This window comes from Heterodontus francisci, chromosome 26, assembly GCF_036365525.1.
Source record: "Heterodontus francisci isolate sHetFra1 chromosome 26, sHetFra1.hap1, whole genome shotgun sequence".
Taxonomy (NCBI): Eukaryota; Metazoa; Chordata; class Chondrichthyes; order Heterodontiformes; family Heterodontidae; genus Heterodontus; species Heterodontus francisci.
The window spans coordinates 7728381-7752493 of record NC_090396.1 but is presented as its reverse complement, the minus strand read 5'-3'; the positions used below and the strand labels follow the sequence as shown (position 1 = coordinate 7752493).

Here is a 24113-nt window from a genome sequence, read left to right as displayed (position 1 = left end):
GGTCCTGATGGAATGCATCCCAGGCTACTAAAAGAGATGGCGGGAGAAATAGCAGGTGCACTGGCAGTAATTTTCCAAAATTCGCTGGACTCTGGGGTAGTCCCAGCAGATTGGAAAACAGCAGATGTGACACCACTGTTTAAAAAGGGAGGTAGACAAAAGATGGGGAATTATAGACCGGTTAGCTTAACCTCTGTAGTGGGGAAGATGCTTGAGTCTATTATCAAGGAAGAAATAGCAGGGCATCTCGATAGAAATTGTCCCGTTGGGCAGACGCAGCATGGGTTCATGAAGGGCAGGTCATGCTTGACAAATCTTTTGGAATTCTATGATGACATTAGGAGCAAGGTGGACAATGGGGACCCAGTGGATGTGGTGTACCTAGATTTCCAAAAGGCCTTCAACAAGGTGCAGCACAAGAGCCTGCTGCATATGATAAGGATGCATGGCGTTAGGGGTAAAGTATTAGCATGGATAGAGGATTGGTTGACTAACAGGAAGCAGAGAGTGGGGATAAATGAGTGCTATTCTGGTTGGCAATCAGTCACTAGTGGTGTGCCTCAGGGATCGGTGTTGGGACCGCAATTATTTACAATTTATATAGATGATTTGAAGTTGGGGACCACGTGTAGGGTGTCAAAGTTTGCAGATGACACTAAGATGAGTGGCAGAGCAAAGTGTGCAGATGATTGTGAAACTTTGCAGAGGAACATAGATACATTGAGTGAGTGGGCAAAGGTCTGGCAGATGGAATACAATGTTAATAAATGTGAAGTCATTCATTTCGGTAGGAGTAACAGCAAAAAGGATTATTACTTGAATGGTAAAAAGTTGCAGCATGCTGCTATGCAGAGGGACCTGGGTGTCCTTGTGCATGAATCGCAGAAGGTTGGTCAGCAGGTACAGCAAGTAATTAGGAAGGCAAATGGAATTTTGTCCTTCATTGCTAAAGGGATTGAGTTTAAAAGCAGAGAGGTTATGTTGCAGCTGTATAAGGTACTGGTGAGGCCGCACCTGGAGTACTGTGTGCAGTTTTGGTCTCCTTACTTGAGAAAGGATGTACTGGCACTGGAGAGGGTGCAGAGGAGGTTCACTAGGTTGATTCCGGAGTTGAGGGGGTTGGCTTATGAGGAGAGACTGAGTAAATTGGGATTATATTCATTGGAGTTCAGAAGAATGAGGGGGGATCTTATAGAAACATATAAAATTATGAAGGGAATAGATAAGATACAAGTAGAGAGGATGTTTCCACTGGCAGGTGAAGCTAGGACAAGAGGGCATAGCCTCAAGATTAGAGAGAGCAGATTTAGGACTGAATTAAGAAGGAACGTCTTCACCCAGAGGGTTGTTAATCTATGGAATTCCTTGCCCAGTGAAGTAGTTGACGCTTCTTCAGTAAACGTTTTTAAAGCTAAGGTAGATATCTTTTTGAACAATAAAGGAATTAAGGCCGGTGAGAGCGCGGGTAAGTGGATCGGAGTCCACGAAAAGATCAGCCATGATCTTATTGAATGGCGGAGCAGGCTCAAGGGGCCGGACGGCCTACTCCTGCTCCTAGTTCTTATGATCTTATGAAAACAATCTGAGTTTATCCAACCTCTCCTCAGAGCTAATGCCCTCCAGACCAGGCAACATCCTGGTAAACTTCTTCTGTACCCTCTCCAAAGCCTCCACGTCTTTCTGGTAGTATGGCGACCAGAATTGCCCATAATATTCTAAGTGTGGCCTAACTAAGGTTCTGTACAGCTGCAGCATGACTTGCCAATTTTTATCCTCTATGCCCCGACCGATGAAGGCAAGCATGCCGTATGCCTTCTTGACTACCTTATCCATCTGCGTTGCCACTTTCAGTGACCTGTGGACCTGTACGCCCAGATCTCTCTGCCTGTTAATTATGATCATGACTGATCATCCAACTCAGTAACCTGTTATCACTTTCTCCCCATATCCTTTGATCCCTTTCTCCCCAAGAGCTAAATCTAACTCCTTCTTGAAAACATACAATGTTTTGGCCTCAACTGCTTTCTGTGGTAGCGAATTCCACAGGGTCACCACTCTCTGGGTGAAGCAATTTCTGCTCATCTCAGTCCTGAAAGTTTTACCCCATATCCCTAGACTATGGCCCCTGGTTCTGGACTCCCCCACCATCGGGAACATCCTTCCTGCATCTACCCTGTCAAGTCCTGTTAGAATTTTATAGGTTTCTATGAGATCCCCCCTCACTCTTCTGAACTCCAGCGAATTTAATCCTAACCGACTCAATCTCTCCTCATACCTCAGTCCCGCCATTCCAGGAATCACGCTGGTAAACCTTCGCTGCACTCCCTCTATAGCAAGAACATCCTTCCTCAGATAAGGAGACCAAAACTGCACACAATATGCCAGATGTGGCCTCACCAAGGCCCTGTATAATTGCAGCAAGACATCCCTGCTCCTGTACTCGAATCCTCTCACTGTGAAGGCCAACATACAATTTGCCCTTTTTACCGCCTGTTGCACCTATATGCTTACCTTCGGCGACTGGTTTACGAGAACACCCAGGTCTTGATGCATCTCTCTCTCAGTTTATAGTCGTTCAGATAGTAATCTGCCTTCCTGTTTTTGCTACTAAAGTGGATAACCTCACATTTATCCACATTATATTGCATCTGCCATGTATTAGCCCACTCACTCAACTTGTCCAAATCACCCTGAAGCCTCTCTGCATCCTCCTCACAACTCACCCTCCCACCCAGTTTTGTGTCATCTGCAAATTTGAAGATATTACGTTTCGTTCCCTCATCTAAATCATTAATATATATTGTGAATAGCTGGGGTCCTAGCACCGATCCCTGCGGTACCCCACGAGTCACTGCCTGCCATTCGGAAAAAGACCCATTTATTCCTCCCCTTTTTTTCCTGTCTGCCAACCAATTTTCTGTCCATCGCAATACACTGCCCCCAATTCCATGCGCTTCAATTTTACACGCCAACCTCTTATGTGGGACTTTGTCAAAAGCCTTCTGAAAGTCCAAATAAACCACATCCACTGGCTCCCCCTCATCAACTCTACTAGTTACATCCTCGAAGGATTCTCGTAGATTTGTCAAGCATGATTTCCCTTTCGTAAATCCATGCTGACTCTGTCCGATTCTACCACTGTTCTCCAAGTGCTCTGCTGTAAAATCTTTGATAATGGACTCTAGAATTTTCCTCACTACTGACTTCAGGCTGACTGGTCTATAATTCCCCGCTTTCTCTCTACCTCCCTTTTTAAATAGTGGGGTTACATTAACTACCCTCCAATCTGTAGGAACTGTTCCAGAGTCTATAGAATCTTGGAAGATGACCACCAATGCAGCCATTATTACTAGGGCCACTTCCTTAAGTACTCTGGGATGTAGATTATCAGGCCCTGGGGGATTTATTGGCCTTCAATCCCATCAATTTCCCCAACACTATTTCTCTACTAATACTGATTTCCTTCAGTTCCTCCCTCTCACTAAACCCCGTGTTCCCCAACATTTCTGGTATGATATTTGTTTCCTCCTTTGTGAAGACAGAACCAAAGTATGCATTTAGTTGGTCAGCCATTTCTTTGTTCCCCATAATAAATTCCCCTGTTTCTGACTGTAAGGGACCTACATTTGTCTTCACCAATCTTTTTCTCTTCACATACCTATAGAAACTTTTACAGTCAGTTTTTATGTTCCGCGCAAGCTTGCTCTCGTACTCTATTTTCCCCTTCTTAATCAATCCCTTGGTCCTCCTTTGCTGAATTCTAAACTGCTCCCAATCCTCAGGTCTGTTGTTTTTATGGCGAATTTGTATGCCTCTTCCTTGGATCTAATGCTATCTCTAATTTCCCTTGTAAGCCATGGTTTGGCTACCTTCCCCGTTTTACTTTTGCACCAAACAGAAATAAACAATTGTTGCAGTTCATCCATGCGCTCTTTGAATGTTTGCCATTGTCTATCCATCGTCATCCCTTTTAGTAACATTTCCCAATCCATCATTACCAACTCGCACCTCATACCTTCGTAGTTTCCTTTATTAAGATTCAGGACCCTAACGTCTCCAATCCATCCTCATAACTGAATTTCCTCATCCCTGGAACCATTCTTGTAAATCTTTTCTGTACTCTCTCCAATGACCCTCAAGTCTTTTCTAAAGTGTGACCCCCAACTCCAGCTGAGGCCGAACTAGTGTCTTATCCAACTTCAATATAACTTCCTTGTTTATGTACTCTATGCCCCTATTAATAAAGTCTAGGATACCGTTTGCTTTATTGACCGCACTCTCAACCTGTCTTGCCACCTTCAATGATTTATGCACATCTATACCCAGGTCCCTCTGCTCCTGCACCCCCTTTAGAATTGTGCCCTTTATTCTATATTGTCTCTCCATGTTCTTCCTACCAAAATGAATCACCTCACATTTCTCTGCATTGAACTTCATCTGCCACCTGTCTGCCCATTCCACCAACTTGTCTATGTCCTTTTGAAGTTCTACACTATCCTCCTCACAGTTCACAATGTTTCCAAGTTTTGTATCATCTGCCAACTTTGAAATTGTGCCCTGTATACCAAGATCTAGGTCATTAATATATATCAGGAAAAGCAAGGGTCCCAGCACTGATCCCTGGGGAACTCCACTACAAACCTTCCTCCAGCCCGGAAAAACATCCATTAACCACTACTCTTTGTTTCCTGTCACTCAGCCAGTTTCGTATCCATGTTGCTACCGTCCCTTTTATTCCATGAGCTACAAGTTTGCTCACAAGTCTGTTGTGTGGCACTTTATTAAATGCCTTTTGAAAGTCCATGTTCACCACATCAACAGCATTGCCCTCATCAACCCTCTGTTACCTCCTCAAAAAACTCCAGCAAGTTAGTTAAACAATAATTGGCAAAAGAATTGGGGGCAGATGTGGAGAATTTTTTTTTACGCAGTGAGTTGTTGTGATCTGGAATGCACTGCCTGAAAGGGTGGTAGAAGCAGATTCAGTAGTAACTTTCCAAAGGAATTTGAATGAATACTTGAAAATGAAAATTTTACAAAGCTCCAGAGGAAGAGCAGGGGGAGTGGGATTAATCAGACAACTCTACCAAACAGCTGGCACAGGCACGATGGGCCAAATGGCCTCCTTCTGTGCTGTGTGATTCTGTGAGGGCAGCATCTCACCCACTGCACCACCCTATCCCCACCTTGAAACCCGATAATTTGAGGTAACAATCAATTCCTCTGGTAAACCAGCTTTTTTGATGACAGTCAGACAACTTCCACAGTTATTAATCCAATGCCGGCTTAAATCTCCAGATTTATTTGAATTTCTTGACTTGGCATGTTGGGATTTGAACTCACTGTCTTTGTGTTCAGTCTGGTAGCCTAGGTTACCATACCTTCCCTCCCAGTGACAGGTTGCCAGGGAACAGTTGTGAGGCAGAGAGTATCAATGCGATCAAGACAACTCGGGTAACATGCCTTTGCTAATTTTACTTTTGTTAAGGAAAAGTGAAGAAAATGTCAAGGATTTAGTCACATCTTCCTCTGGCTGGTGAGTCTCGGAGCAGGGGGCACAGTCTCTAAATAAGGGGCAGGCCATTGAAGACTGAGATGAGGAGGAATTTCTTCAGTCAGAGGGTGGTGAATCTTTGGAATTCTCTGCCCCAAAGGGCTGTGGAAGCTCAATTATTGAACATGTTCAAGACAGAAATCGATGGATATTCAGATACCAATGAGATCAAGGGATATGGGGAGAGCGTGGGAAAGTGGCATTGAAGTAGATGATGAGCCATGATCTTTTTGAATGGCGGAGTAGGCTCGATGGGCTGAATGACCTACTCCTGCTCCTGTTCCTATGTTCCCACAGGCTCTGGAGGTGGTGCTAAGATACCTGGAGATAAATGAACCATTCCCAATCCAAGCTCTTCTGGAGCAGCTCCGATCCTCTGCTGTGTACAAGGTTTGTGGCATATTCCATCACTCTTCTTGTTCAGTGGAAGTGATCAGCATAACTTGTTGGAATAAAGTTAATGTCCATTTGGATCAAGATTCTCCTTGGGTCAGAGAAGGCTGAGGGGAGATCCGATTGAAATGTACAAAATTTTGAAGGGCCTGGATAGAGTGGAGGTGAAGGGTCGATTCACCTTTTTTAGTGACGAGGGGGCATAGATTTAAAGTGATTGAGAGAAAGATTAGAAGGGAGATGAGGAAAAACCTTTTCACCCAGAAGGTGGTTGGGGGTCAGGAACTCAACTGCCTGACAGGGTAGTTGAGGCAGAAACCCTCAACTCATTCAAAAGGAGTCTGGATATGCAGCTCAAGTGTCGTAATCTGCAGGGCTACAGACCAAGTGCTGGAGGGTGGGATTGGAGTGGGTGGATCGTTTTTCGGCCGACACAGACAGGCCTCTTTCTGTGCCTTAAACTTTCTATGATTCTATTTGGGAGCACTGAGGAGGGGGCAATATCTTGCACCCCTACTCATTAGTCCTCTTGTGCATTCCCAGGCCCAAGGGTGGGTGGGTGCGGCTAATGCACCTCCCTGCCCCCTGCCGCTCTCCCCTCCACCAGCACCCCCCACCCCCATTTTCCCCCTCTTCCTGCCCTGCTGAAGGCTGAGTCTGACACATTCGTGCCATTGGTTTTGGCAATGTCAACAGGCAGAGTTCCATGGCTGTCCTGATCATGGTGTTGATGCTGGGTTGTCTGCCCCAAGGATTTTTGGGGCAATTAGTCATAGAGAGTCATAGAGTCATACAGCATAGAAACAGGCCCTTCGGCCCACTGCGTACATGCTGACCATAATGCCTATCTATACTAATCTCACCTGCCTGCATTAATTCCACATCCCTCTATGCCTTGCTCATTCAAGTACCTGTCCAGATGCCTCTTAAATGTCGCGACTGTTCCTGCCTCCACCACCTCCTCAGGCAGCTCATTCCAGATACCCACTATTCTTTGTGTGAAAAATTTACCCCTTTGATCCCCTTTAAACCTCCTCCCTCTCACCTTAAATCTATGCCCTCTCGTTTTAGTCACCCCTACCATGGGAAACAGACTCTGGCTATCTACCCTATCTCTGCCTCTCATAATTTTATATACCTCTATCATGTCCCCTCACAGCCTCCTTCGCTCCAGGGAAAACAGACCCAGCCTATCCAATCTCTCTTTATAACTCAAGCCCTCCAAACCAGGCAACATCTTTGTGAATCTTTTCTGCACCCTCTCTAGCTTAATCACATCTTTCCTGCAGTACGTTGACCAGAACTGCACACAGTACTCCAAATGTGGCCTAACCAACGTTACATACAACTGTAACATGACGTCCCAACTCTTGTACTCAATGCCTCAGCCGATGAAGGCAAGCATGCCATACTCCTTCTTCACCACCCTGTCTACCTGTGTTGCTACTTTCAGGGAACTATGTACTTGCACCCCAAGGTCTCTCTGCTCAACAACACTCCCCAGGGCCCTGCCATTCACTGTATATGTCCGGCCCTGGTTTAACTTCCCAAAATGCAGCACTTCACACTTATCTGCGTTAAATTCCATTTGCCACTCCCTTGCCCACTGTCCCAGTTGATCTATATCCTGTTGTAACCTTAGACAACCTTCTTCACTGTCCACTATACCACCAATTTTGGTGTCATCTGCAAACTTACTAATCATGCCCCCTACATTCACATCCAAGTCATTAATATATATGACAAACAACAGAGGGCCCAGCACCGATCCCTGCATCACACCACTGGTCACCGGCCTCCAATCTGAAAAACAACCCTCCACTACCACCCTCTGCCTCCTATCACCAAGCCAATTTTGTATCCAATTTGCTAGCTCACCCTGGATCCCATGTGTTCAAACCTTCTGGACCAGCCTACCATGCGGGACCTTGTCAAAGGCCTTGCTAAAGTCCATATAGAAAACGTCCATTGCTCTGCCCTCGTCAATCCTCTTGGTCACCTCCTCAAAAAACACAATCAAATTCGTGAGACATGATTTCCCATGCACAAAGCCATGCTGACCATCCCTAATCAGACCATGCCTTTCCGGATGCAGATAAATCCTGTCTCTCAGAATCCCTTCCAATAACATTCCCACCACTGATGTAAGGCTCACCAGCCTGTAGTTCCCTGGCTTATCCCTGCTGCCCTTCTTAAATAAAGGCACAACATTAGCTATCCTCCAGTCTTCCGGTACCTCACCCATGGCTAACGATGATACAAAAATCTCTGCCAGGCCCCAGCAATCTCCTCCCTTGCTTCCCATAGCATCCTAGGATGCAGCTGGTCAGTACCTGGGGATTTATCCATCTTAATGCACTTCAAAACCTCCAACACCTCCTCCTTTGTAATGTTGATGTACTCCAGGATATCGGTGTTCCTTCCCTTGAACTCACTAGCTTCCAGGACCTCGCCCATTTCCCGTGGCTCCACACATAGATTGCCACACTGATCCTTAAGGGGACCTACTCTCTCCCTGGCTACCCTTTTACTCTTAATATATTTATAGAATCTTTTAGGATTCTCCTTTATCTTATTTGCCAGGGAAATCTCATGGCCCCTTTTCGCCCTCCTAATTTCCTTCTTAAGTGTACTCCTACATCCCCTATACTCCTCGAGGGACTCGTTTGATCCCAGCTGCCTATACCTGACATATGCCTCCTTCTTTGTCCCGATCAGACCCTCAATATCCCTTATCAACCAAGATTCCCTAAACTTGCCAGCCTTGCCTATTCAACTTTTGAGAGTTCCTGTCTGATGCCATCGAAATTAGCCTTCCCCCATTTAGGACTTCAACCTGAGGACCAGTCTTATCCTTTTCCATAACTATCTTGAAGCCAGTAGTGTTATTGTCACTGGTCCCAAATGCTCCCCCACTGACACATCAACCACCTGCCCATCCTCATTTCCAAAGAGGAGGTCGAGTGTAGCCCCTTCTCTAGTAGGGCCATCCACATACTGCTTCAGAAAACTATCCTGGAGACACTTAACAAATTCTTCCCCATCTGATCCTTTAGCACTAAGGCAGTCCCAGTCAATATTAGGGAAGTTAAAATCACCTACTATTACAACCCTATTATTCCTACACCTATCTGTTATTTCCCGACATATATGCTCCTCCACTTCCCTCTGACTATTGGGGGGCCGATAGTGTAATCCCATCAAAGTGATCACTCCTTTCTTATTTCTAAGTTCTACCCACATGACCTCACTGGACATTCCCCCCGGGATATCCTCTCTAAGTACTGCCCTGATGTCCTCCCTAATCAATAGTGCAACTCCCCCTCCTCTTTTACCTCCACCTCTGTCACACCGGAAGGATCGATACCCTGGAACATTGAGCTACCAGTCCTGCCCATCCCTCAACCACGTTTCCATAATAGATATAATATCACAATCCCATGTACCGATCCATGCTCTGAGTTCATCTGCCTTACCTGTAAGGTTTGTTGCATTAAAGTAAATGCTGTTTAGCCTATCAGACCTTCTATGCTCCCTGTCCTGCCCCTGCCCGGCCTGCCTACTGGACTTGCTTGCTTTAACCTCTACATTTGCCTCAACAGTCTTATCGGAGAGACTACTAATTTGGGTCCCAACCCCCTGCAAAACTAGTTTAAACCCTCCCGAGTAGTACTAGCAAACCTCCCCACAAGGATATAGGTCCCCCTCCAGTTTAGATGCAACCTGTCCCTCTTGTACAGGTCACCTCTGCACCAGAAGAGATCCCAATGATCCAAGTAGCTGAAGCCCTCCCACCTACACCAACTCGTCAGCCATGCATTCATTTGCCTAATCCTCCTATTCCTACCCTCACTAGCACGCGGCACAGGGAGTAATCCTGAGATTACAACCCTAGAGGTCCTGCTTTTTAACCTTCTGCCTAACTCCCTATATTCACATTGCAGGACCTCATCTCTCTTTTTGCCTGTGTCGTTAGTACCAATATGGACCACGACCTCTGGCTGCTCCCCCTTCCCCTTCAGAATGTCCTGCGGCCTCTCCAAGACATCCTTGACCCGAGCACCAGGGAGGCAACATACCATCCTGGAGTCTCGTTTGTGGCCACAGAAACGCCTATCTGCACCCCTTACGATAGAATCCCCTATCACTGTAGCTTTTCCAACCCTTTTCCTCCCCTGCTGTGCAGCAGAGCCCTCCGTGGTGCCACGAACTTGGCTGTTGCTGCTTTCACTGGGAGGTCATCACCCCCCCCCCCAAACAGTATCCAAAGCGGTATATCTGTTTGAGAGGGGAATGACCACAGGGGACTCCTGCACTATCTGCCTGCACCTACCCGTCCGTCTGGTGGTCACCCATCTCTTTTCTGCCTGTGCAGCCATTACCTGCGGTGTGACCACCTCACTAAACGTGCTATCCACCACGTCCTCAGCATATTGCTGGAAGATTATCTCCATCATTGCTTCTCGAGAAATTGTGCAAATCATTCCATCCTTCCAATGCTGCTAACACACTACAAACATCTAAAATCATCCCTTTTTTAACAGGAGTTGGATTAATATCCACCATTGATTATCAGATAAGATAATGTATTTGTTTTCTTTACAAATAGCTGAGTAATCGTGTGTTTATGTCTCTTGCAATGTGTGAGATCCCATTTCTGGAGTAGCAGATTTTGATCTGCTGACTACAGGGGGACTGACAATCCCGGCTAGCTGGGGGAACTGAGGGCTCACTGCAGAGTCAATGATCACTGACCATGAGCTAAATCAGGATTAACTGCTGACATCAGGCAGTGAGTTAGTAACAGAGGGGTAATATTCATCTGATTTGGAAGAATCAAGACAGAGGGGTTTTTCCCTCAGAGTTGACTCTTAACAGCCCTCTGAATTGGCCTCCCAGACTCCTCAGTTATCTCGAACTGCAGCAGTTCAGAAACAAAGCCCACAACCAACCTCACAGGGCAACTAAAGATTGTCAATAAATGTCAGCCTTGTCACTCACTGAGAATGGATAGTAAAGGAACAGGAATGTCCAACCGAAAGCAAAATTCATGCAGGGAAGGAGGAAATACTTTAAAAAGTGAAATTTTGAAGGTTTTGGGGAAAGGGTAGGGGCATGGGACTAAGGGGGGGGGAGCCTTTTCAGTGATCCTGCACAGGAGTGATGGGCCGAATGGCCTCCTATTTTGCTGTAAAACTCAAAGATCTTGACATTTCATGGATTGCACTCCTCTGCTGTGACTGCAGGGAGCAGAACTCCGGCTGCCTTATTCACAGGCCAGAGACCCTGGTCCAAATTCCAGGGACAGGGTCATTTGGTATATCTCCAGGATCGATTGCTTTGGTCCTGTTTGGGGCCTATCAAAAGGCCTGAAAAGGAACCCACAATTCCACTGAGCCTTTTCAAGGTCGTAAAGGGTGGGATTTCACAGGAAAACATTGTAATTCCCCAAGCACATCCATTGATATAGATCCACCCAACCGCAACTTAAAAGACACACATCCTAAGTTAGGAGGCACAGTGGGAGTAAAGTTGAATTTGTGCGATAGTGTAAAGCAAGTTGGCTGACCATTGAAGTCACTGAAGTTAGGAGAGATGTCAAATGGACATCCAATTCATGTTCACTCAATTAACACTCTTGTACAAAGTCATCATTCCACCCAGTAAATAGTGTAGATGAGAGCAGCAAGTTGCAAAGGGACATCAATGGATGAAGTGAGTGGACAGAACTGTGGCTGAAGGAAATAAATCTGGGGACTTGAAAGCTCATTCATTCTGGATCTAAGGAAGATAAATGAGAGTATTTTCTGAATGATAAGCTAGGATCTGTGGAAGAACAGAGAGATTTAAGGATCCTTGTACAGAAATCAGTAAGAGCTAGTGATACAAAAAATTAACTTAAAAGGCTAATGGAATGTTGGCCTTCTCTCAAGAGGGCTGGGATACAAAGGGGTGGAAGTTATGTTGCAGTTAGAGAAAGTTCTGATTAGATCTAGTTAGAGCGCAGTATACAGCTCTGGGCCACCTGATCACCTCCAGGCACTTACCCATTGTCTCTCGAGACAAGGAAGCCAAAGAAGAAGATACAGCTCTGGGCACTGCATGACAGGAAGGATAGTTTGGCATTTGAAGGGATGCAATGCAGATGCACCAGAATGATATTCAGGCGTAAAGGGTTAATCTATGAGAACAGGTTGTATAGACTAGGCTTGCATTGTCTAGTGTATAGAAGATTTTTAGATTTTGAGATACAGCACTGAAACAGGCCCTTCGGCCCACCGAGTCTGTGCTGACCATTAACCACCCATTTATACTAATCCTACACTAATCCCATATTCCTACCACATCCCCACCTCTCCCTATATTTCTCTGCCACCTACCTATACTAGGGGCAATTTATAAAGGCCAATCTACCTACCAACCTGCAAGTCTTTTGGCTGTGGGAGGAAACCGGAGCACCCGGAGGAAACCCACGCAGACACAGGGAGAACTTGCAAACTCCACACAGGCAGTACCCAGAATTGAACCCGGGTCACTGGAGCTGTGAGGCTGCGGTGCTAACCACTGTGCCGCCCGAAAGATTAAGGGGTGATCTAATGGAGCTGTTTAGATGATCTTAAAATTTGAGCTAGACTAGTCAGCAGGTAAATCAAGAAGCACATCGTCACACAAAATATGGCAAAAATCTGGAACTCTGTCCCCTCAAAAGGCTGTGGATGCTGGGAGTCACTTAGAGTTTTCAAGATTGAGATTTTTGTGGGGTAAGGGTGTATGGGTATATCCCTTGGGATATGGAAGTTATGTGATCTGCATAGATGGAGTTGAGCGACGGATCAAATGGCAAAATGGGTTTGAGAGGCTGAATGGCCTCTTCCTGTTCCGAGCGCATTACACTAATTTAAAGCCAACCTGGTGTGCTGTGAAATGTTTCTGTCTGATGTGTTGCATTCTTGAGTCGCTGCTGCCTAGCCAATCGATTTCTGTGTTTAATGGTGCCAGCACCGTCTGAAGGCATTGGATTTATTGGTCGTTGTTGGAGCATCGTGCCTCGAAAAGGCCGGCCAGTACCGGACTGTGCTGGAGGCACTGGAGGAAAAACTGTGGAAGGACCCAATTCTGGTAAGGAACCTGTAAACCTTCACAAGTGGGTTTGTCAATATCTCAGTGTGTGATCACACTATCCAATGTGGTATTGAGACCATGAGATCCCAGGTTCAATATGAGGCAGTTGTATGTCGCCTCAGTGTGACTGGTCTGCAGAGGGGGAGAAGCGCAGCCAGGCTTCCTACTATTAATCAGAATCCCACTGGAAAATCCAGGCATGTTGGATGAATGGGCTCCACCATGATGGCTCCCATTGCTCAATGTCCTGCTGGCATTCATTGCCAAGGCTGGTACATGAAGAATAGCAGCTGCTGGTGTACAAGAGAGGGTCTGGTGTTTGTGCAGCTTTTCCCCAGGGAAAGGCTGACCAGACTGGGGCTCTTCTCTCAAAAAAATTCTTCTTTTATCTTTCCTCCTAATTCGCAAACACCTCAAAACTAGTCCAACAACTTGCATTTATATAGCACCTTTAACAAAGTAAAACGTCCCAAGGTATTCCTTTCATTGCAGCAGCTTATTCGGAAGCAGAGAGTGCTGAGCGAGTGATCAGCTGGGAAGGTCAGTTTCAATTTAAACTTAATTTTCCTTTTGTTTTCGGCGGACCAGGGGGCTGCTGGGTAAGTAAAAACCTATATATTTGGGCTGTTTCTGAACCTGAGACACTACACGTGTAGTGTCTCCCACCCGCCCTCCTCCTCTAACCAAAAAAAAAGGACTCAGTGGTGTGTAGATAAGCTAAAGCTTTTTCTATCTCTTTTTTTTTATCGTGAGATTGGTAAAAACTTTTCATTCCTTTTTCATTTATCTAAATTAAGCTTAAGATTAAAAATGGCAGGAGATCTCAGACCCGTGTTATGCTCATCTTGCTCAATGTGGGAGCTCAGGGACACGGCTGATGTCCCTGACTCCTTCACGTGCAGGAAGTGTGTCCAGCTGCAGCTTTTGTTAGACCGCATGACGGCTCTGGAGCTGCGGATGGACTCACTTTGGAGCATCCGCGATGCTGAAGAGGTCGTGGATAGCACGTTTAGTGAATTGGTCACACCGCAGATTAGGATTGCTGAGGGAGAAAGGGAATGGGTGACCAAAAGGCAGAGAAAGAGCAGGAAGGCAGCGCAGGTGTCCCCTGCGGTCTCCCTCCAAAACAGGTATACCGTTTTGGATACTGTTGAGGGAGATGGCTCACCAGGGGAAGGCAGCAGTAGCCAGGTTCATGGCACCGTGGCTGGCTCTGCTGTTCGGGAGGGCGGGAAAAAGAGTGGAAGGGCTATAGTCATCGGGGATTCGATTGTAAGGGGAGTAGATAGGCGGTTCTGTGGTCGAAAACGAGACTCCCGAATGGTATGTTGCCTCCCAGGTGCACGGATCAGGGATGTCTCAGATCGGCTGCAGAACATTCTGAAGGGGGAGGGTGAACAGCCAGTTGTCGTTGTGCACATAGGCACCAATGATATAGGTAAAAAACGGGATGAGGTCCTACAAGCAGAGTTTAGGGAGTTAGGAGCCAAGTTAAAAAGTAGGACCTCAGAGGTAGTCATCTCAGGATTGCTACCAGTGCCACGTGATAGTCAGAGTAGAAATGAAAGAATAGTCAGGATGAATGCGTGGCTTGAGAGATGGTGCTGGAGGGAGGGGTTCAGATTTTTGGGACATTGGGACCGGTTCTGGGGGAGGTGGGACTATTACAAATTGGACGGTCTACACCTGGGCCGGACTGGAACCAATGTCCTTGGGGGTGCTTTTGCTAACGCTGTTGGGGAGGGTTTAAACTAATGTGGCAGGGGGATGGGAACCAAATGAGGAGGTCAGTGGACAGTAAGGAGGTAGTAACTAAAGCTTGTAAGGAACTAGATAATGAAGTCAGCATGACTAAGGGAAAGAGTAGACAGGGAGCAGATGATGTACGCAAAGGGACTGGTGGTCTGAGGTGCATTTGTTTTAATGCAAGAAGTGTAGTAGGTAAGGCAGATGAACTTAGGGCTTGGATTAGTACCTGGGAGTATGATGTTATTGCTATTACTGAGACTTGGTTGAGGGAAGGGCATGATTGGCAACTAAATATCCCAGGATATCGATGCTTCAGGCGAGATAGAGAGGGAGGTAAAAGGGGTGGAGGAGTTGCATTACTGGTCAAAGAGGATATCACAGCTGTGCTGAAGGAGGGTACTATGGAGGACTCGAGCAGTGAGGCAATATGGGCAGAACTCAGAAATAGGAAGGGTGCGGTAACAATGTTGGGGCTGTACTACAGGCCTCCCAACAGCGAGCGTGAGATAGAGGTACAAATATGTAAGCAGATTATGGAAAGATGTAGGAGCAACAGGGTGGTGGTGATAGGAGATTTTAATTTTCCCAACATTGACTGGGATTCACTTAATGTTAGAGGTCTAGATGGAGCAGAATTTGTAAGGAGCATCCAGGAGGGTTTTCTAGAGCAGTATGTAAATAGTCCAACTCGGGAAGGGGCCATACTGGACCTGGTGTTGGGGAATGAGCCCGGCCAGGTGGTTGAAGTTTCAGTAGGGGACTACTTTGGGAATAGTGATCACAATTCCGTAAGTTTTAGAATACTCATGGACAAAGACGAGAGTGGTCCTAAAGGAAGAGTGCTAAATTGGGGGAAGGCCAACTATACCAAAATTCGGCAGGAGCTGGGGAATGTAGATTGGGAGCAGCTGTTTGAAGGTAAATCCACATTTGATATGTGGGAGGCTTTTAAAGAGAGGTTGATTAGCGTGCAGGAGAGACATGTTCCTGTGAAAATGAGGGATAGAAATGGCAAGATTAGGGAACCATGGATGAAAGGTGAAATTGTGAGACGAGCTAAGAAGAAAATGGAAGCATACATAAGGTCTAGGAGGCTGAAGAAAGACGAAGCTTTGAAAGAATATCGGGAATGTAGGACCAATCTGAAACGAGGAATTAAGAGGGCTAAAAGGGGTCATGAAATATCTTTAGCAAACAGGGTTAAGGAAAATCCCAAAGCCTTTTATTCATATATAAGGAGCAAGAGGGTAACTAGAGAAAGGATTGGCCCACTCAAGGACAAAGGAGGAGAAAATGGGTGAGATTTTAAACGAGTACTTTGCATCGGTATTCACTGAGGAGAGGGACATGACGGATGTTGAGGTTAGGGACAGATGTTTGATTACTCTAAGTCAAGTCGGCATAAGGAGGGAGGAAGTGTTGGGTATTCTAAAAGGCATTAAGGTGGACAAGTCCCCAGGTCCGGATGGGATCTATCCCAGGTTACTGAGGGAAGCGAGAGAGGAAATAGCTGGGGCCTTAACAGATATCTTTGCAGCATCCTTAAACATGGGTGAGGTCCCGGAGGACTGGAGAATTGCTAATGTTGTCCCCTTGTTTAAGAAGGGTAGCAGGGAAAATCCCGGTAATTATAGACCGGTGAGCCTGACGTCAGTGGTAGGGAAGCTGCTGGAGAAGATACTGAGGGATAGGATCTATTCCCATTTGGAAGAAAATGAGCTTATCAGTGATAGGCAACATGGTTTTGTGCAGGGAAGGTCATGTCTTACCAACTTAATAGAATTCTTTGAGGAAGTGACAAAGTTGATTGATGAGGGAAGGGCTGTAGATGTCATATACATGGACTTCAGTAAGGCGTTTGATAAGGTTCCCCATGGTAGGCTGATGGAGAAAGTGAAGTCGCATGGTGTCCAGGGTGTACTAGCTAGATGGATAAAGAACTGGCTGGGCAACAGGAGACAGAGAGTAGCAGTGGAAGGGAGTTTCTCAAAATGGAAACGTGTGACCAGTGGTGTTCCACAGGGATCCGTGCTGGGACCACTGTTGTTTGTGATATACATAAATGATTTGGAGGAAAGTATAGGTGGTCTGATTAGCAAGTTTGCAGATGACACTAAGATTGGTGGAGTAGCAGATAGTGAAGGGGACTGTCAGAGAATACAGCAGAATATAGATAGATTGGAGAGTTGGGCAGAGAAATGGCAGATGGAGTTCAAGCAGGGCAAATGCGAGGTGATGCATTTTGGAAGATCCAATTCAAGAGTGAACTATACAATAAATGGAAAAGTCCTGGGGAAAATTGATGTACAGAGAGATTTGGGTGTTCAGGTCCATTGTTCCCTGAAGGTGGCAACGCAGGTCCATAGAGTGGTCAAGAAGGCATACGGCATGCTTTCCTTCATCGGATGGGGTATTGAGTACAAGAGTTGGCAGGTCATGTTACAGTTGTATAAGACTTTGGTTCGGCCACATTTGGAATACTGCGTGCAGTTCTGGTCGCCACATTACCAAAAGGATGTAGATGCTTTGGAGAGGGTGCAGAGGAGGTTCACCAGGATGTTTCCTGGTATGGAGGGCGCTAGCTATGAAGAGAGGTTGAGTAGATTAGGATTATTTTCATTAGAAAGACGGAGGTTGAGGGGGGACCTGATTGAGGTGTACAAAATCATGAGAGGTATAGACAGGGTGGATAGCAAGAAGCTTTTTCCCTGAGTGGGGGATTCAATTACTAGGGGTCACGAGTTCAAAGTGAGAGGGGAAAAATTTAGGGGGGATATGCGTGGAAAGTTCTTTACGCAGAGGGTGGTGGGTGCCTGGAACGCGTTGCCAGCGGAGGTGGTAGACGCGGGCACGAAAGCGTCTTTTAAGATGTATCTAGACAGATACATGAATGGGCAGGAAGTAAAGAGATACAGACCCTTAGAAAATAGGCGACATGTTTAGAAAGAGAATCTGGATCGGCGCAGGCTTGGAGGGCCGAAGGGCCTGTTCCTGTGCTGTAATTTTCTTTGTTCTTCTTTGTTCTATTTCACAGGAGTGTTATCAAACAAAATTTGACACCAAGCTACTTAAAGAGATATTAGGGTAGATGAGCAAAAGCTTGGTCAAAGAGGTAAGTTTTAATGGGAGGGGGAGGGGGGGGGGGTGGTGCTTTAAAGGAGGGAAGTGAGATAGAGAGGCAGACAGGTTTAGGAAGGGAATTCCAGAGTTTGAGGTCCAGGCCGCTGAAGGCACGACTGCTAATGGTGGAGCGATTAAAATCGGGGATGCTCAAGGGGTCTGAGTTAGATGAGTGCAGATATCCCAGAGAGTCGTGTGGCTGGAGGTGTTTACAGAGATAGGGAGGGGTGAGGCCGTGAAGGGGGTTGAAAACAAGGATGAGAAATTTAAAATGGCTTGACCAGGAACCGATGTTAGTCAGCGAGCACAGGGATGAGAGAGGAACGGGACTTGATGTGTATCAGGGCACCGGCAGTAGAGATTTGAATAGCCTCGATTTAAGGCGGGTGAAAACTGGAAGGTCGGCCAGGTGTGTGTTGGCATTGTCAAGTTTATAAGTAACAAAAGTATGGATGAGTGTTTGAGAAGTAGTTGAGCTGATTCATGATTGGAGACAGGTGATGTTATGGAGGTGGAGGTGGCGGTGTTAATGATAGAGCAGATATGTGATCAGAAAATCATCTCGAGGTCAAATATGACATCAAGGTAGCGAACAGAATAGTTTGGTCAGACTATTGTCAGGGAGAGGGATGTCGCCGGTGATTAGGGAACGGGTTTGTTGTGGGAACTGAAGACAATAGTTTCAGTCTTCCCGAAATTATGTTGGAGGAAATTTCTGCTCATTCAGATGTCGGATAAGCAGTCTGATAATTTAACAAGAGTGCAGGAGTCAAGAGAGGTGGTGGTGAGGTAGAGCTGGGTGTCGTCATTGTACATGTGAAAACTAACACTGTGTTTTCAGAGGATGTCACCGAGGGACAGTGTGTAGATGAGAACTAGGAGGGGGCCAAGGATTGATCCTTGGGGAACACCAGAGGTAACAGTGCGGGAGCAGGAAGAGAAGCTATTGCAGGTAATTCTCTGGCTACAATTAGATAGATAAGAATGGAACCAGGTGAGAGCAGTCCCACCCAGCTGGATGACAGTGGAGAGGTGTTGGAGGAGGATGGTGTGGTCAACCGTGTGAAAGGCTGCAGACAGGTGAGGAGAGAAAGTTTACTTTTGTCACAGTCACATGGGAAGTCATTTGTGACTTTGATAAGAGCTGTTTCAGCACTGTGACAGGGGCGGAGACCTGATTGGAGGGATTCAAACACGGAGTTCCGGGAAAGATGGGAATGGATTTGGGAGGTGACAACATGTTCAGGGACTTAGAGAGGAAAGGGAGGTTGGAGATGGAACAGTAGTTTGCAAGGACAGAGGGGTCAAGGGTTTTTATTTGAGGAGCGAGGTGTGACAGCAGATTGGAAGGATAGTGGAAGATGTTGACCTGAGGAGAGAGAACCATTAACAATATCGGTTAACATGGGGACCAGGAGGGGACGTTGGATGATCAGCAGTTTAGTGGGAATAGGGTCGAAGGAACGGGAGGTGGTTTTCATGGACAAGATGAGCTCAGAGAGGGAATGACGGAGATAGGAGGTCAACACGAGAAGGATGTGAGTTCAGGACTCAAGCAGGGAGGAGCTTTAGAGGAAATTTGGGTTCGGGGAAGGAAGGAACACATCAGAGGCAGCTGATCAGAAGGTCTCGATCTCAGTGACAAAGAAGTCCATGATCTCCTCACATTTATTGTTGGAGGTGAGAGTGGAGGGGACGGGGAGAAGGGTTTAAGAAGACAGTGTGCAGTGGAGAAAAGAAACCGGGGGTTATCTTTGCATTCCCGGATGATCTTGGAATTGTGAGCAGTTTTAGCTGACGAGAGCAGGACCCAATAGTGTTTTAACTGGTCCAGACAGATCTGGTAGGGGATGGTTAAACATGTTGTCTGCTGTATCACAGAATTGTTACAATACAGAAGGAGGCCATTCGGCCCATCACATCCACACTGGCTCTCTGAAAGAGCAATTCCCTCAATTCTATTCCCCTGCGTTCTCCCCATAACCCTGCACATTCTTCCTTTTCATATAACTGTCTAATTCCCTTTTGAATGCTTTAATTGAACCTGCCTCCATCACGTTCTCAGGCAGCACATTCCAGACCTTAACCACTCGCTGTGTGAAAAAGTTTTTCCTCATGTCACTTTTGCTTCTCTTACCAAATACTTTAAATCTGTGCCCTCGCGTTCTCAATCCTTTCATGAGTGGGAACAGTTTCTCTCTATCTACTCTGTCCAGACCCCGCATGATTTTGACTACCTCTATCAAATCACCTCTCAGCCTTCTCTTCTCCAAGGAAAACAGTTCTAACTTCTCCAATCTATCTTCATAACTGAAATTCCTCATCCCTGGAACCATTCTCATGAATCTTTTCTGTACTCTCTCCAATGCCCTTACGCCTTTCCTAAAGTGCAGTGCCCAGAACTTCCTTGTTCTTGTACTCTATGCCCCTATCAATAAAGCCCAGGATATTGTATGTTTTATTAACCGCGCTCTCAACCTGTCCTGCCACCTTCAATGACTTATGCACATATACACCCAGGTCCCTCTGCTCCTGCACCCCCTTTAGAATTGTAACATAGAAACATAGCAAATAGGAGCAGGAGTAGGCCATTTGGCCCTTCGAGCCTGCTCCACCATTCATTATGATCATGGTTGATCATCCAACTCAGTAACCTGTTCCTGCTTTCGCCCCATACCCTTTGAACCCTTTAGACCCAAGAGCTATATCTAACTCATTCTTGAAAACATTCAATGTTTTGGCCTCAACTGCTTTCTGTGGTCACGAATTCCACAGGCTCACCACTCTCTGGGTGAAGAAATTTCTCCTCATCTCAGTCCTGAAAGGTTTATCCCGTATCCTTAGACTATGATCCCTGGTTCTGGACTGCCCCACCATCGGGAACATCAAAGAACAAAGAACAAAGAACAGTACAGCACAGGAACAGGCCATTCGGCCCTCCAAGCCTGCGCCGATCTTGATGCCTGCCTAAACTAACACCTTCTGCACTTCCGGGGTCCGTATCCCTCTATTCTCATCCTGTTCATGTATTTGTCAAGATGCCTCTTAAACGTTGCTGTCGTTCCTGCTTCCACCACCTCCCAGCAAGTTCCAGGCACTCATCACCCTCTGTGTAAAGAACTTGCCTCGCACATCCCCTCTAAACTTAGTCCCTCGCACCTTAAACCTATGTCCCCTCGTAACTGACTCTTCCACCCTGGGAAAAAGCTTCTGACTATCCACTCTGTCCATGCCGCTCATAACTTTGTAAACCTCGATCATGTCGCCTTATATCATCCTTCCTGCATCTACCCTGTCAAGTCCTGTTAGAATTTTATAGGTTTCTATGAGATCCCCCCCTTACTCTTCTGAACTCCAGCGAATATAATCCTAACCGACTCAATCTTTCCTCATATGTCAGTCCACCATCCCAGGAATCAGTCTGGTAAACCTTCACTGTACTCCCTCTATAGCAAGAACATCCTTCATCAGATAAGGAGACCAAAACTGCACACAATATTGCAGGTGTGGCCTCACCAAGGCCCTGTATAATTGCAGCAAGACATCCCTGCTCCTGTACTCAAATCCTCTCGTACCCTTGTCTCTCCATGTTCTGCACCTCACATTTCTCTGCATTGAACTTCATCTGCCACCTGTCTGCCCATTCCACCAACTTGTCTATGTCCTTTTGAAGTTCACAGTTCACAATGCTTCCAAGTTTTGTATCATCTGCAAACTTTGAAATTGTGCCCTGTACATCAAGGTCTAGGTCATTAATATATATCAGGAAAAGCAAGGGTCCCAACACTGATCCCTGGGGAACTCCACTACAAACCTTCCTCCAGCCTGAAAAACATACATTAACCACTACTCTTTGTTTCCTGTCACTTAGCCAATTCTGTATCCATGTTGTTACCCTCCCTTTTATTCCATGAGCTGCAAGTTTGCTCACATGTCTGTTGTGTGGCACTGAATCAAATGCCTTTTGAAAGTCCATGTACACCACATCAATAGCATTGCCCTCATCAACCTCCTCAAAAAACTCCATCAAATTAGTTAAACATGATTTTCCCTTAAGAAATCCATGCTGGCTTTCATCGAGTGATACAGCACTGAAACAGGCCCTTCGGCCCACCCAAGTCTGTGCTGACCAACAACCACCCACTTATACTAATCCTACATTAATCCCATATTCCCTACCACATCCCCACCATTCTCCTACCACCTACCTACACAAGGGGCAATTTACAATGGTCAATTTACCTATCAACCTGCAAGTCTTTGGCTGTGGGAGGAAACCAGAGCACCCGGCAGAAACCCACACGGTCACAGGGAGAACTTGCAAACTCCACACGGGCAGTACCCAGAACCGAACCCAGGTCGCACAAACGTGGGTCGCTGGAGCTGGGAGGCTGCAGTGCTAACCACTGTGCCACTCATGCCCATTTCCTTAATTAACTCGCATTTGTCCATGTCACTATTAATTTTGTCACAAATTATTTTTTCTAGAAGTTTCCCCATCATCGATGTTAAACTGACTGGCCTGTAGTTGCTGGGCTTATCATTGCTCCCTTTTTTTGAACAAGGGTGTAACATTTGCAATTCTCCAGTCCTCTGGCACCACCCCCGAGTCTGAGGAATACTGAAAAATGATGGCCAGTGCCTCTGCAATTTCCAACCTCACTTCCCTCAGTATCCTTCGATGCATCTCATCTGGTCCTGGTGTTTTATCCAATTCAAGTACAGACAGCCTATCTAATGCTTCCTCTTTATCAGTTTTAAGCCCCTCTAGTGTCTGACTTGCCTCCTTTTTCAACATTTCCTGGGTTGCATCTTCTTCCTTGGTAAAGACAGATGCAAAGTATTCCTTTAATGCCTCAGCTATGCCCCCTGCCTCCATGTGTAAATCTCCTTTCTGCTCCCTAATCAGTCCCACTCCTCCTTTTTCCACCCTTTTACTATTTGTATGCCTATAGAAAACTTTGGAATTTCCTTTCATGCTAGCTGCCAGTGTCTTTTCATGCTCTCTCTTTGCTTCCCTTATTTGCTTTTTCATTTCCCCTCTGGACCTTCTATATTCAGCCTGGTTCTCAATAGTATTTTCTACCTGGCATCTGTCATAAGCACGCTTTTTCTTTATTTTAACCTCTACCTCTTTTGTCATCCAGGGAGCTCTGGATTTGTTTGCTGTACTTTTCCCCTTCGAGGGAACATACCTTGACTGTGCCCAAACTATCTCCTCTTTGAAGGTTCATCTGATTTTCCTGCCAGCTTTTGACTCCAATTTATTTGCCCCAGCTCCATCCTTACCCCATTGAAGTTGCCTTCCCCCAGTTAATTGCTCTTACCCTGGATTGCTTTGTCCTGTTCCATAGTCAGCCTAAATCTTATGATACAATGATCACTATCCCATAAATGCTCTCCGACTGATACTTGATCCACTTGGTCCACCTCATTCCCAAGAACCAGGTCTAGCAGTGCCTCCTTTCTCATTGGACGAGCAACATATTGTTGTAGAAAATTTTCCTGAACACACTCTAGGAACTCTTGCCCCTCACTGTCCTTTAGACTATTATCCCAGTCTATGTTTGGATAATTAAAGTCCCCTATTATAACTACCCAATAATTTTTGCAACTCTCTGTAATTTCCTTTCAAATGTGTTTCTCTACATCCTTCCCACTAGCTGGTGGCCTATAGACAACACCGAGCAATGTAACCGTACCTTTTTTGTTACTTAGCTATGGCCAAATTGATTCTGTCCTCAACCCCCCTTTTTCTCCAGCACTGCAATACTCTCTTCAATCAATACTGCCACCCCTCCCCCTTTTTTCCCTTTCCTATCTTTCATGAACATCTTGTATCCAGGAATATTTAACAACCAGTCCTGCCCTTCTTTGAGCCAGGTCTCTGTTATACCCACAACATCATTTTTCCACATGGAAATCTGCGCCTGTACCTCACCAATCTTAGCAACCACACTCCATGCATTCACATACATACACATTAACCTTGATTTTGACTTTATTACTTTCTCCCTTACCCTACCTAATAAGTTACTATTCACTACTCCTGTTCTATCTATCTCCCCAGTATTCTGTGCACCTTGGTATTTCTCATAGAGTCATAGAGTTATACAGCGCAAAAACAGACCCTTCGGCCATTGTGTCCATGCCGACCATCAAGCACCTAACAAAT

The 24113-nt window shown here is 46.0% G+C and overlaps 1 protein-coding gene across 1 annotated transcript in view; it reads left to right on the top strand.

The window, feature by feature from the left end:
* LOC137384523 (protein HEATR9-like) overlaps positions 1–24113 on the top strand; it is a 218387-nt gene that overhangs the window by 92571 nt on the left and 101703 nt on the right. Inside the window, exons 10-11 of the mRNA XM_068058661.1 lie at positions 5852–5944; positions 12947–13066. Coding sequence (XP_067914762.1) covers positions 5852–5944; positions 12947–13066 — 213 coding nt within the window. The remainder of the gene's footprint in view (positions 1–5851; positions 5945–12946; positions 13067–24113) is intronic.